Source organism: Thunnus thynnus, chromosome 14 (genome assembly GCF_963924715.1).
Source record: "Thunnus thynnus chromosome 14, fThuThy2.1, whole genome shotgun sequence".
Taxonomy (NCBI): Eukaryota; Metazoa; Chordata; class Actinopteri; order Scombriformes; family Scombridae; genus Thunnus; species Thunnus thynnus.
Window position 1 is genome coordinate 26463388 of NC_089530.1, and position 13134 is coordinate 26476521.

At 41.3% G+C, this 13134-nt stretch overlaps 1 protein-coding gene across 9 annotated transcripts in view; it reads left to right on the forward strand.

Moving 5' to 3' along the window:
* ehbp1 (EH domain binding protein 1) overlaps window positions 1–13134 on the forward strand; it is a 155561-nt gene that overhangs the window by 134614 nt on the left and 7813 nt on the right. For all 9 annotated transcript variants that reach the window (XM_067610727.1, XM_067610717.1, XM_067610719.1 and 6 more), the window contains 2 exons: window positions 9705–9804; window positions 11080–11153. In XM_067610727.1, the coding sequence (XP_067466828.1) occupies window positions 9705–9804; window positions 11080–11153 (174 nt within the window). The remainder of the gene's footprint in view (window positions 1–9704; window positions 9805–11079; window positions 11154–13134) is intronic.

A 13134-nucleotide genomic window follows, 5' to 3' on the forward strand; every position in this document is an offset into this window, starting at 1 on the left:
TGTGTCTACTTGTGGCTCTGTTTGTATGTATTCTGCTTCAATCTGTGCCTGTAGATTCTTATGTTTACTGTAAGTCCCTGTTACATGTATTTTTGTGTTTGTGTGTGTGTTGTCTACCTTTTTCTTGTGTGTGTGTGTGTATTTGTTTCCTCCTGGCCTTCTCACCCAGGCTGTGATAGAGACAGGGCGGTCTGGGCTTTAACAGACAGAGGCTGCCTCCACCAGCCCATAGTCTGCCACTCTCTGATAATGTTTATTGATTTGTAGCAAAAACACAATTTGATGGAGTGGGGGAGGGAGGGAGGGGAGGAAGGAGAAGAGATGTGGGGGTTGAGTTGAGGAGGAGGAGGAGGAGGAGTGTATTTGTGTGATTGTCACGGCTTGGCTGGTTCTGCAAGACAAACAGAAAAAATACTCCAGGAAAGGCATTTGTTTTGGTCTAATCTGGCCCCGTTTTAGTCCCTCGTTATTCAATAAAATAAAGAATCAGATGCTTAAGTTCACTTCATAAACACACATTTAATTTAGATACTCAAATTAAAATGAGAAGGTGGAGGAAGTGGAAAGAAGAGAAGAGCTCAATTAAGAGGAGTGCGTGGGAGTAAGAGAGGGAAAGCTGCATAAATGACGTCTCTTACGCAAATACACTCTTCACCACTCCCTACGAGCAGCTCTGTGTGTGTGTGTGTGTGTGTGTGTGTGTGTGTGTACAAAGCGAAGCCTGAAATATGAAGATTTCATCTCCAGAGTCAGTCTATTATGTGAACTCTGTTTGCCTGAGCTCCCACCCCTCCTTAACCTCTGAGGTGGAGGAGTGAGAGGTGTCTGGAGGTTGTTCTACTGTTAGCTCTGAGGTCAGATGTGTTTGCCCAGGGGGGCTGTGAGCGAGAGAGTGAGAGAGAGAGAGATGAGAGGAAGAAACATATTAGGAGGACAAACCCTATCGTCCTGTGTTTAACATGCTCTCTGAACACAAACGTTAAAAACAGTGACATGATAGGCACTGCTTATGTACACTCTCCTGCTCATTAAAAAAGGCTTTGGCAATCCGACTTTCTACCATCCTGAGTTCATCTCTCCTCGAGGCAGCGCTCACAATCAGGGCTGCATGATAACAGCTAAAACTGTAATGGTATTTACGATATGGAAAATATTACATGATCATGATTATTTTGTCTCTGTCTGAAATTAACTTTTGGCCCTAAACTATGAAAATACTTCAGAGACAAAAATACAGCCGTGTGTCCAACCCTGTCTCTTAGAGATTACATACTCCTGAAGTAAAATAGAAGCATAATGTTGCCCCAGTTGTGACTTTTATCAACATAATGAGGGAATGTTTTCAATGAACTTATCTGCAAAATTGAAAAATCCTCATACTGAACGTGTCTACAAAATATTCATTTCATTATTTTCCTCAAATATCCAGTCATAGCAGCTAAAGCATCATTTTTATTGTTATGTTTAGGCTTTAAGATCGTTCCAAACCGCTTCTGTTAAATAAACCTAATCACACGCAAGACCCAGGATGTGAACCTCTGCCTCTGGTGTAAAAGTCTGTGTGCTTAGTTATTTTAGTATTTAAACATTATTTCAAGGAGACGGGGTTGCAATGTCTGGAAGTAACTTTCTTGAGTGCAGTTGACCGAATTTTAGGACAAACAAAGAACTAACTGACTGTTTCCAACTTCACCACCTCATAGTTATCAACTGTTGTGGCAGGTGAGGATGTTTCTAAGAGTCAAATCTGTCTAAATATAAGAGTTGAGTTTTTCATTATGTGCATTTATTTATTGTCCCTGAGAACTGAGTATCATACTTCTTTTTAATGTAGTTGGTAGTCAGTTGTTGTCTCAAAATATGTGTATATTAAGACTTAGTTACTGTACGTGTGCAGTTAGTGAGATAACCCACAGTGCTAGCAGAATAAATGTTAGAGGCAAGTTAGCTAAATGTAAGAGTGGAACTGCATTAAAAATGCATAAACCACATGTCGTCATGAATGAGGACAGTTTGTATATTTCCCTTTTTGAAAGAACCTCAGTGGGATTTACCGTGTGGATGTTAATAAACCATCAAAACCACATTGGATCTCCTCCCTTCTTTAGATGTGTGAGTTAATTGAATAAATGTTATTGAATTTTGGAAAACGAGTCAAAATTTTGCCCCGACACCTTTATTTGATTAACCAGTAACACCTCAGCAGGTGTTAAATTCAACTCCGATTAGTATCAGTGGCTCTTTTTCTACAGCACACACATTTTATATCAGTATCGCTTCAATATTTTAACACTCTACTCATGCGGATATCCTGTGTTTATTGATTATGGAAACAAAAAATCATTACACAAGATCAAACAGCTCTGCACGTTGGGCAGTTTCTTTTACAAATACTTCCAACAAGATGTAGCTCTACTGTTAACACACATCATAATTAGAAACAAATAATTATGCAGCCTCACTTATGATTGTGATTAAAAAAAAAAAAAAAAAAGACCCGATTCATCTCTCTGCCCCCAAAACTCTCAGTCACACCCTACTCCTGCTTCTTTTGGTCTCTCCTCTACCTCCACCTCTTTTGTAAGTTGTAAAGCAAGCAGTGGTTGACAAATGACACCGGTGGAAAAGGCAGTCATTGTGCCTCAATGTGAGGGGAGGTTTTTTTTTTCTTTCTTTTTTCTTCTTATTTTACTTTCCTCCAATTTCTATGCGGGGAGGGGGGGAGGAGGGAAGCAAAGAGGTGAGTGTGAATTGGTTAATGTGTTCCATTCACCAGACATTATATACAGGTTCAATAAAGCAGGAATCTGCTCTATACGCTGGGACCATTGTGCCATTGAAGGTGGCTAAAAAGGCCTCGTACAAGCCTCCCTGGAAAAAAAAAAAAAAAAAAAAATAGCCCTCAGCACCACTCCAGTAGAGAGCGGAGGAGAATAGGAGAGTGCAGGAGAAATCACATGTGCAATGTCGAGAAGATTGGAGGTGAAGGGGGGTTGATTCTGTAACATTTCTAAGTTGGGAATTGCGGCATTTATTGCATTTCGCTTTGAATAAGAGCAAGTAAGTAAGAGAGAGAAGTGAGTAAGCTGTCAGAGCTGAAGCCAAAGCTTACTTGAAATTTGAAGATCTCCTCCAGCATTAAAGAAACACCACTACTGCAGGCTTTAGATTATGTTTTATGGCCAAAACTGAATTTTCCAGCACACTAGCCTTTCTTGCTTAGAAGCTACACACTCTCTCTCTCCCACTCTCACTCTCTCTCTCTCTGTGTCTCCTTCCTAACAAGACACTCCTCTACTCACATTAATTAAATCAAGTCTTCAGTAGGCTACTTAACCACAATTCCCCCCCTCCGGTCCTCGCCACAGACCTCTCTGATTAGGCCGGCCCCTGTCATGCATATTCACATCACTGCAGTGACAGCCTTTTAACAAGCTCTTACCTAATCACAGGAAACAATGTTCATCCTGTTCTTTTTATTCCTTCTTTTCTCATTTCCTTTCATGCATCTTTGGCTTTCATCTTGCCCTGATCCCCGCTGATATCAGACGGGCTTGACGGTCGGATGGAGAAAGCGATGGGAGAGGCACAAGTGCGGCTCGTCCCTAAATAAACCGCAATTCAGAAAAGTGACTTGGACACAGAAGAGAAGTTCAGCTCTATCTCCTCCCTTTCCCTCCTCCTCCTCCTCCTTGTCTTTCTCCTCCTCCTCCCCGCCTTTTTACATGTCCGATAGACAAATTGGATTAGCAGCTATTGGATTAAATGGCAAAATGGTGGGATAAGAAATGAGATGAACGTGCTGTGATCACAGCTTTTAATGTTTTTCTCTTTCTGTCTCATTCATTTCCCCCCTTTTATCCCAGCTCCCTCCTTCCAGGCACAGAAAGAAGTTGTTTCTCTAGGGAAGGAAAGTGTCGGATTTCCGTATCCAGTCATCATATTCTTGTACGATTAAACAAATACCTGTGGTTCTTAGGTGGCAGGGTGACGTAATGGTCAAAAGGCCTGTCCCTAACTGGAAGGTCAAAGTTTTGACCCCTGCAATATCGTGCTGTGTTTAGTCGATTCAAATACACAATTAGTTGATTGACGAGCAAAAATGGCAAATATTTGCTGGTTCGAATGTCTCAAATGTGAACATTTGCTAATTTTCTGTTTTATATCGTCATTTGGACAAAACTATCTTTTTGAAGACGCTACCTCCAGGAAGTCGACCTTTTTCACAGCAGATATTTTGACTTGTCATAGCAGGAAAAGCACAGGTGTTACTAATAACAAAAGATAAATTAAGATAAATAAAAAAAAAAAATGAACAATGTCTCTGTTCCATTAAGGTCTCCCAGTGAACCATGACAGTGAACAATGCACAATACTGGGGCCATGAAACCTGCACACATAAATGGAATACAGCCATGATTCATGTTGTTATTTACACCTGTGCTTTTCCCGCTACTACACGTTAACATGTCTATTGTGATGGCCATTTTTCACTACTTTCTGATATGCCATAGATTAAACTATTAATTGAAATTACCAATAAGTTAGTAATGAAAATAATTGGTAGATGCTTTAGTCTCAAGCAACAATAAAACAAGAAAAATTTGGATTGTTGGCATCAAACTCTTCTTTTTGTATATAAACTGAACAATAAAACAGAGAAAAAAGTGTTTAGTTACAAGCTCCTTTGTGAAATATGACAAATAAAATGTAAAATGCCTGCCAGCTTTGGGCATCTTAGCAAATTAACATTCTACTGAAAATATGAAATCAATCAATATTTACACACTAAAACAACCTCCTTGCATGCGTTTAATGAGACGTAGAACAGCAACGTTACACATTTAATTAAAAACCAGCGCAGGCCACCAGCAGCAGCAGCAGTTTGACCACCTCAGGGTGGGTTTCATTATTCCTATCTACACTGAATGGAACAGTGGCCAAGATAGCTATCTTAATCTTATTTGGCTATAGAGGCTAACTCTGTCTTTTCACCCTGCCTTCTCTCCATTTCTTTCTACATTTCCCTCTCTTTCTGCCTCTCATATTGAAGCGTACAATCACGCATTGACCCATGCTAACCAGCCTTTTTTTTTTTTTTTTTTTTCTCCATGCCTTCAGGATAAATGTATCCCCCTTCACATTGTATCCAGGTTGTGTTTGTGAGGCAGAGAGAGTGAAACAAGAGAAGAGGGAGACAGGCAATCAGATAGAGGGGTTGTCAGGATGTGTGTATCAGTTGTATCTTGGCTGTGTGTGTGTATATATATGTGTGCTTGAGTTGATTTTATCTTGTGTGTTTCTCACCATCGCCGCCACATTGACACCAAACACGATATTAATGACGATAAAGTTTCCTGTAGGAAGGGAAACCCGGTGTATCTCCATCAGACATATTTCACTAATCCTTTGATGTCCTGATCAAACATTGTACCGATGCCAAATTTATTGCTTCAGTCTCAGTAGATTTTTGGCCTCTTTCTGCTCTGCCCTGCTCTGTGTTGAGCGCTGAGAAATGGCGTGTAAGGCAAGCAGCAAGACCCAGAATGCAACCTGCCAAACTGCCAGATGCTTTGATCCAAGATGGCCCCCTGAGAGCCAGCATGGATCCACAGTGTCTCAGAGCCAAGGCTGGATTCACAGACACAGTGTCAATGGCGCCTGCCAGCGATATTTACACCATTTGTCTTCATACAACACAACGTTCAGCAGTGTTTTCTCTCTTGTTGTCACTCTTAACATATGCCATTTGGTGGACGTATTCATGACAGTACTGTTCTTGTTGTACTGGTATATATTTAGCATGGGTGGTCCGAGTGGGAATCAAACCCTCAACCCTGCTTAGTGCCTTAATATTTGTGCTGAGCAACAACGAACAGTTACATAAACTACTACATACAGTTATTGAACTGAAACAAACACTTTGATTTCTTCCATCTGCACTGTTTGTTCCTTAATTTCCCCTTTTCAGTACTTTCAGTGATATCATACGGTTACGCTAATGAACTGAACATAAACATTAGTGCCAAAACAATTAAGTCTACAACTATTTAAAATTACTAGATTATTAATCAAGCAGAAATGGCAAACATTTCTCAAATATGAGGATTTGTTGCTTTTCTCTTTGTTATATAATTGTAAATTAAACTTATTTGGGTTTTGGACTTTTAGCCGGACAAAACAAGTCATTTGAAGATGTAATTCTCTGTAATGACCATTTCTCACAATGTTCTAACTGCACAAATAAGGGATTACTACAAATTAATAACAGATGAATCAATAATGAGAATAGTTGTTAATTGCAGCCCTACTAATAATAGCAGTTTCATTGATAAATACAAGAGGAACTAACCTTAATATTTTAAAAGTACCAATATTTATTTTTTGAATAGTACACTCCCCTAAAGCACAATTTAAAAAACTGACTCTACTGGTTGTCATCTTAAGTTTTCTACTGTAAAATTGTCTCATATGTAATTTTAATGGGTATTAAAGTCTTGTAGCAACCAAATAAATAAATAAATGAAGTGAATGTTAGAGCCTGTAAATGTGACTCGTCTCAGTTGGACAAACTGCAGATGCACAGTGTCTCTTTAAGAGTCAGGTAGTATGTGGAGGTCAAAGTTCAACCCTGGAGAGGTTGAGTGAAGGGAGGAGGATGCTGAGCAGCTGTCTAGCATCCCGTCTCCATCCCTCCATCCCCTCCTCTCTTTCTCTGCTTTGAAATCGCTCAACTGCTTGCCCTTATTCCATCCCTCCCTTTCTCCTTCCTACTACCCATCCTTCCCTCCTCCTCCTCCTCCTCCCCCCACCTCCCTCATCTCCTTTATCCTACCCGCTCTACCTTTCCTCTGACCTCCTTGCCTTTCTCTCTTCTCCCTTCTCCTCTCCTCCCTCCTTTCACAAAATGCGGCTGGTGGTTGGCTGGTAGCTGCTGGCTGGCTAGCGGTGGGGGATATAGCTTTATAATCCCCCCTCGTCTTCCAGCCCGCCTCGCCACAATGTCACAGGAGCTTAATATTTGCCATTATTATTTGCTTGTTTTATTTGACTTCGAGGCAGCACAATGACCTGTCAGCGCCGGCTTTATCCCCCCTCCGAGTGTCGTCCGTTTCAAAGTTGACTACAGTAATCCACGAGCCCCCGATTCCGCTAAATCCTGAAGCTTTCTTTCATTCGCTCGTTCTTTTTCTCTCTATCCCCCCCACAACCCCCCCCCTCCCCTCCCTCCCCGCTCCACCCTCCTAAATGAAATTACATACATCTGCTGGCTCAGAGTATCACAAATGTCCACACACTCACCGGTGTCCGCGCACACATCCACGTGCTTGCCTTTTGTCGCCAGTGACGCAGCGGCCCAATACTCCCTCTCCTCTGCCATGAGTGGCGGTGTGTGTGTGTGTGTGTGTGTGTGTTGGACAGAAAAAGACACATTTCTCTTGGTTTTCTCTTTTCCTTAGCAGCTGAATCAATCATTTATTCACAGCTTGTGATCATATTCAGGTCCATTTAAAGCACCAAACATATTGTCCCTTAGTTTATATTCTATTCTGTTGAAAATCTTATCCAGAATATAAAAAATAAAGCAGCAGTATGAGCTTAAAACACTTAAGTCAATAATGTTTGAAACCACCAAAAAGAAGGAGCGGGTCATAACCACATTTCCCAGACAATAAATAAAACTTCCTCTCTGGACTAGTATGAAAAAACTGAACTTGGCATACTTGTTTACAGCACAACAGTGCCTTACTTATTATTAAGAGGACTCCCAATTAATAAATAAGTGGTATAAAATGTCTTCTTAGTGTTAATTCTGTTATGATGCCTGTCGTAGCTACTCAGCTATTAAACCTTCCTCTTGAGAAAGGGAGGAGGAAAAAAAAAACAGCGAGAGATAATAACATAAGCCCTAAGACCATCTTTCATCTCACGTCCTCTGTTTTCATCCATTTCCTCTCTTCACAGACGTACTGAGTGTCAGATTAATGCTGCTGTCACTGCTTAACTGGCCTCCAGTGCCACGAAGCTTATATCCCAATTGTTGACATCAACGGCGCTCTTTACTGGACTGACCACAGCGGAGTTTATTTACACATTGACGAAATATACAAGTGATCTGTGTAGAAAAATTAAGAGGTTATAAAGAATAAATTACATTTAATTTCTAATACATGTGAGGTCCATGTTTAAAGGGGTCTTATCAAAACAAAACAAACCCAATCAGTGCACATTTAACTATATTGCACACAAAACACTGATATGTGGCTACATCTCGTACCCAACTTATTTTGCAGCTGTCCATCTTGTTAAATTCAGAAAGCGGTGTAATTTACTATAATTTTCTGTTGAATTTGGAAAGACTCATCCACCAATTATGTACAATCACATACGTCAGTTTCAGATTCTACAGTAAGTTGTTGGAGAATATTTGTCTTTCTTATGTTAATACATTTAAAGGCCTGTTCCTGTTTTTAACTACATAAATTTGAATTAAATTCACATATATAATTTTAAGATTTTGTCTTAATGATTCAAAACCAGCCTTTTTGTGTTTGTCAACTGTTCATAATTGAAAATAAACGTCTTTTTTCCTGCTGTTTACCAGCCTTACTAATGTAAAGCATTTAACACCACCAGGAGACTTTAATAACTAAGATTTATTTATTTTCTCTTGATAGTCTCTGCATCAAAAGACCTGTAAATCAATCAGGAGTGATGGCTCGTTCCAATCCTGTATGTTTTGAATTTTTAAGCTATAAAATAACCTCTTAATAACTGATCTTTTAAATCATTAAAATAGTCTAAATTATTATTTTGAAATCATTCTGAGGCAGTCGACAGATGCCCAGTTGATGTCAAACTCCTGAACCGAATAGTTCCTCTTTTATTCCAGGTCAGACATGACTGATGGTTGCTGTTCCCGTTGCTGTTATGTGGCAAACATTTAAGGGTTTCCATTCGATGTGCTGTGTCCGTATCAGTTGTGCGCATCCCATTGTATCTTGTAAGTAAGTTACAGCATAGAGCTTTAGCCCCAGGCGTGGGCGAAGCTTACATTAGCCATGCATCTTGAGCCTTGCTAGCTCTCCGTGTGTAGAGCAGGTATTACACTAAGCATCGGAGAGTCCCAGAGACGTGTATTTTTTTTTTTTTTTTTTTTTGAAGGCCCGCTGAGTGATTGGTGGGATATGTATTGCCCTACAGTGAGAGGCTCCACTCTGTAAAGATGCTCGACGGTAATCGCTGAGTTAATCCCGCCCCGGTTGAAGCTGTATTGACGTTGTGAAGACATGGTGTGAAGTATGTGAATGTTTACACAAGGAACATAAGTGAGAGTGTATTTACGCACACATATACACACACAAACACACACACACACACACACACACATAAATATCTGATGGATGTACTGACTCTGCATCATCTCTTTCATGTGTGTATGCCTGCGCGCTTATATACACTGTACGCTTTAATTTTGTTATTTACAGGCTGCCGATGGTAGAAAATGACCTTTTATCTTGTCAGGTTCAATCTACTGTAACTGATTTTACTTTCTATTTAACAATCGACATGATGGTTTTAAAAGGGTGCAAAGAAACACCTGAGGAATAAATATTAAAAGCTTGTGATGTTATTGAAAGGGTTGTTTTATTGTGTCTGTGTGTTTAACTCTGCTTGTTTTTTCTGTTTGTGTGTGTCTCCAGGCAACAACAAGGAGGAGGAGGAGGCCATGATGCAGGAGTGGTTCATGTTGGTCAACAAGAAGAACGCCCTCATCAGACGACAGAATCAGCTCTCTCTGCTGTACGTATCCTGTAGCTTAACTAACTTTTCTGTCTGTTGACATGTCCGCCTCTTTATCGTCTTTCTGTTTAGCCGCTGATCTCTCCATACAACTCCTTATTTCAATTTTATAGTCAAATTACCGCCACATCCACAATGACCTGTGCCTTTTCTACTATAAACCACTTCCTACTGGTGGAATCAGCTGTGTAGCCTCCATTATCACCTGCTTTTGTTTGTCTTTTCATGCACCAAGAGGCATTAAAACACCTGGAAACGTCACCGTTCTATTCAAGCGTTAGATCACATTCGTTGAAGCTGCACAGGAGGGGGGGTGGGGGTTGTGGGGTGAGAGAGGGGGGGGGGAGGATACTTACTACTCCATTCATCCCCCTCTGTCTATCCGCTCATTGATTTACATGTGGACGGGATATGAAATCAATAGAAGTGTGGCGATCATCACTCTATCGCCAGTCTCTTTGTATGTGGTCAGCTGCGACAGGTGGAGACACACACACACACACACACACACACACACACACACACACACACACACACACACACACACACACACACACACACACACACACACACACACACACACACACACAGAGAGACTGGCTGCCTTTTTCTTCATTTGCGGCTGTTGGGATTTCAAAGTGTGCGAGTGGAGGAGAGATTGAAGTATTCATAATCACATTATATCGTGGGAAAGGGGAGGCTTTTAAAGTGGCCAATTGACAGAAGGGCTGATTATTAGCCCTTTCTGTTCTCTCTTTGTGGAGGCGAAGAGAAAAAGGCGCCTGTGAAGGACAAATTCTATTAGGGACCGAATTAGCTCATTTTTTAATATGGCTGAAAGAGGAAAGAATTTAATTTGCGCCGCATACGCACACACAAACCACATGTAGCCATACATACACACACATCCAGACCACACACACTCATGGCATGTCCATAAATGCATATATATATGTTTCATTCTTTATTTTTCTTAATGCATTTTCACATCCTTTCTACTCTCTTTATATTCCTTTTTCTTTCCTCACACACACACACAAACACACACACGCGTGCACATTCACCCAGGGCTGTGTGAGCGCAGTATGTGTATCAGTTATGTGCAGTAGATTAATGCAAAGCCGGAGAAGGTTCAGGCGAGTAGCTGAATCGATGTTTATTGCAGGTTTCTTTAAGTGCTTAATGATTTAGTCATTAACATATTGATGAACTTTGTTGTGAGTGTGTGTCTGTTTTTTTTTTTTTTTTCACTCATTCTCTCTTAACTTGCCACAGGGAGAAAGAGCACGATCTGGAGAGACGCTTCGAACTGCTGAACAGAGAGCTGAGAGCCATGCTGGCCATCGAGGGTAAGACACACACACACACACACACACACACACACACACACACACACACACAAAGGTCAGGGGATTTAATATGGTGTCTGCAGGTACCAGGCAGCAGAGATGTGTAATTTCTTCTCTGTTTTACTTCACAATAAAATCTTACTTGCACTTTATAAATTGCATTTAAACGTGAATCTCAACTTTGTGACGTTAGATGTGTTTTGATAGAGTTAGAATAATCTACTGTATTGTGTTACTGATTGCAAATGTAAAGGAAACGACCAACAATCTGTAAAGAAATATTCCTAAATCTGCAAACTAGAGAGACTAATTTACAAGTCTGAACATCTGGATAAAGTTTATTTAACGGCCAAATGGCTGCTAGAGGAGCAACCATTGTAATTTCAGCGGGCACCTGATAAGCTACCTGGTCCATAATAAATCAATTGTAATTAGCAAGAAAGGAGGTGGGCCAGGCAAAGGGGGGGAGTGGGGGGGTGCTGAGGGGGGGAGCAGACATGCGTAGCCAAGCAGGAGCTGCAGACGGCGCCACGCTGCCTGCGTCCAGGTTGATTTCCTCCGTCTTCGCCCGGCCATTTTATTTATTTATCTTTATCGAGCCGCCATGCGTCTGCAGCTCGAGTCAAATGGGAGGATTTCACTTTTTTTCTGGTTCATATTTCTGAGTGTGTTTTTGTATCAGTGAGTCTGTTTTCAGTGTGTGGGTGTGTGCTCGTGTTTGTGTATATTATATTGTGCTGAACTATGTGTGTGTGTGTGTGTGTGCAAGTCTGCTTTTGTCTTTTTTTTGTGTGTGTGTGTGTGTGTGTGTCTGTGGGTTTCCTGGTGCTTCTGTGAGTGCATATTTATATCAGATATGTATCATGTGTCTACCTGTTAGGCCTCTGTGTGTGTGTGTGTGTGTGTGTGTGTGGAAGTGAAAGAGCGGAGATAGTGTGCAAGTCGAGGTGGAGAGGTGGTGTGTGTCGTGTCACCGCTCCTCTCTGCCTTCATGTGGACTTGTTGGATTTGCAGCTGACTAACTTATCAGCCGGCCTTATTTTCCTCCCTAAGGGAGGCACTTAACATTCACAGGCTCTACCTTTCTGTAGCAGCCACAGATAGTTCTGAGCTGCTGGGAAGAGACCTGACAGTGTGTGTGTGTGTGTGTGTATGTGTGAGTGAGAGAGAGAGAGGATCTGTTGGTCTCTGTTTGTCTGCATCAGTGTGTTTACTTCTCACAGGTGTGTTTGTGTGTCCACCCGTGTGTCTATCTTTCTGTCTGCGTGTGTGTGTGTCTGTGTGTGTGTGTGTGTGTGTGTTCAGTGCCCATCTTTCCAGCTCTTATTTGGTGCTTGGGCAGGTCCATTGAGCGATGGTCGGGCGTGCGAGTAATTGCTGATTTGGTTGGCCAGTCGATGACACAGAGAGAGAGAGAGATGCAGTGAGAGTCAGAGCAGAGAGAGAAACACACATCACTAAGATACACCTGCACACACACACACACACCCTGCTGAGAAAAATATATACCTGCACTGATACACACACACCAGTCTGTCTTTACTTCTCAGTCGGCCTACATAGTCACATATCGAACCACAGTCTTCACACAGTCTGTCCAGGTCAATAAACGCTACAGCTAACTGGTTAAGTATGCTAACAGCTGGTTCTGTTTATGAAATGGTTAGAAGAATATTTGCTATTTTGTTGTCCAGTTGTAGCAGAGGTATAGAAGTAAATATTCTCATTCTGTCTATAATAATCTAAACATTTTAGATTCTGATGGGAGTTAAAAGCTGTTGAGCTGCGTGTCTCTGATCAGGCTGCAGACCAGAGAAGGAAAGAGAAACAACTATGACTCGTGACGTTTTATTCCACAGTCGTATTTCCAACGTGAACCAGATACCGCGGGACGCACAAACACATGAGAGAGGGAGGATGAGAAGAGAACGCTTTGAGGTGGAAAGAGAAGTCAGGAGGAGAGAATTCCTCTCAAATCAAC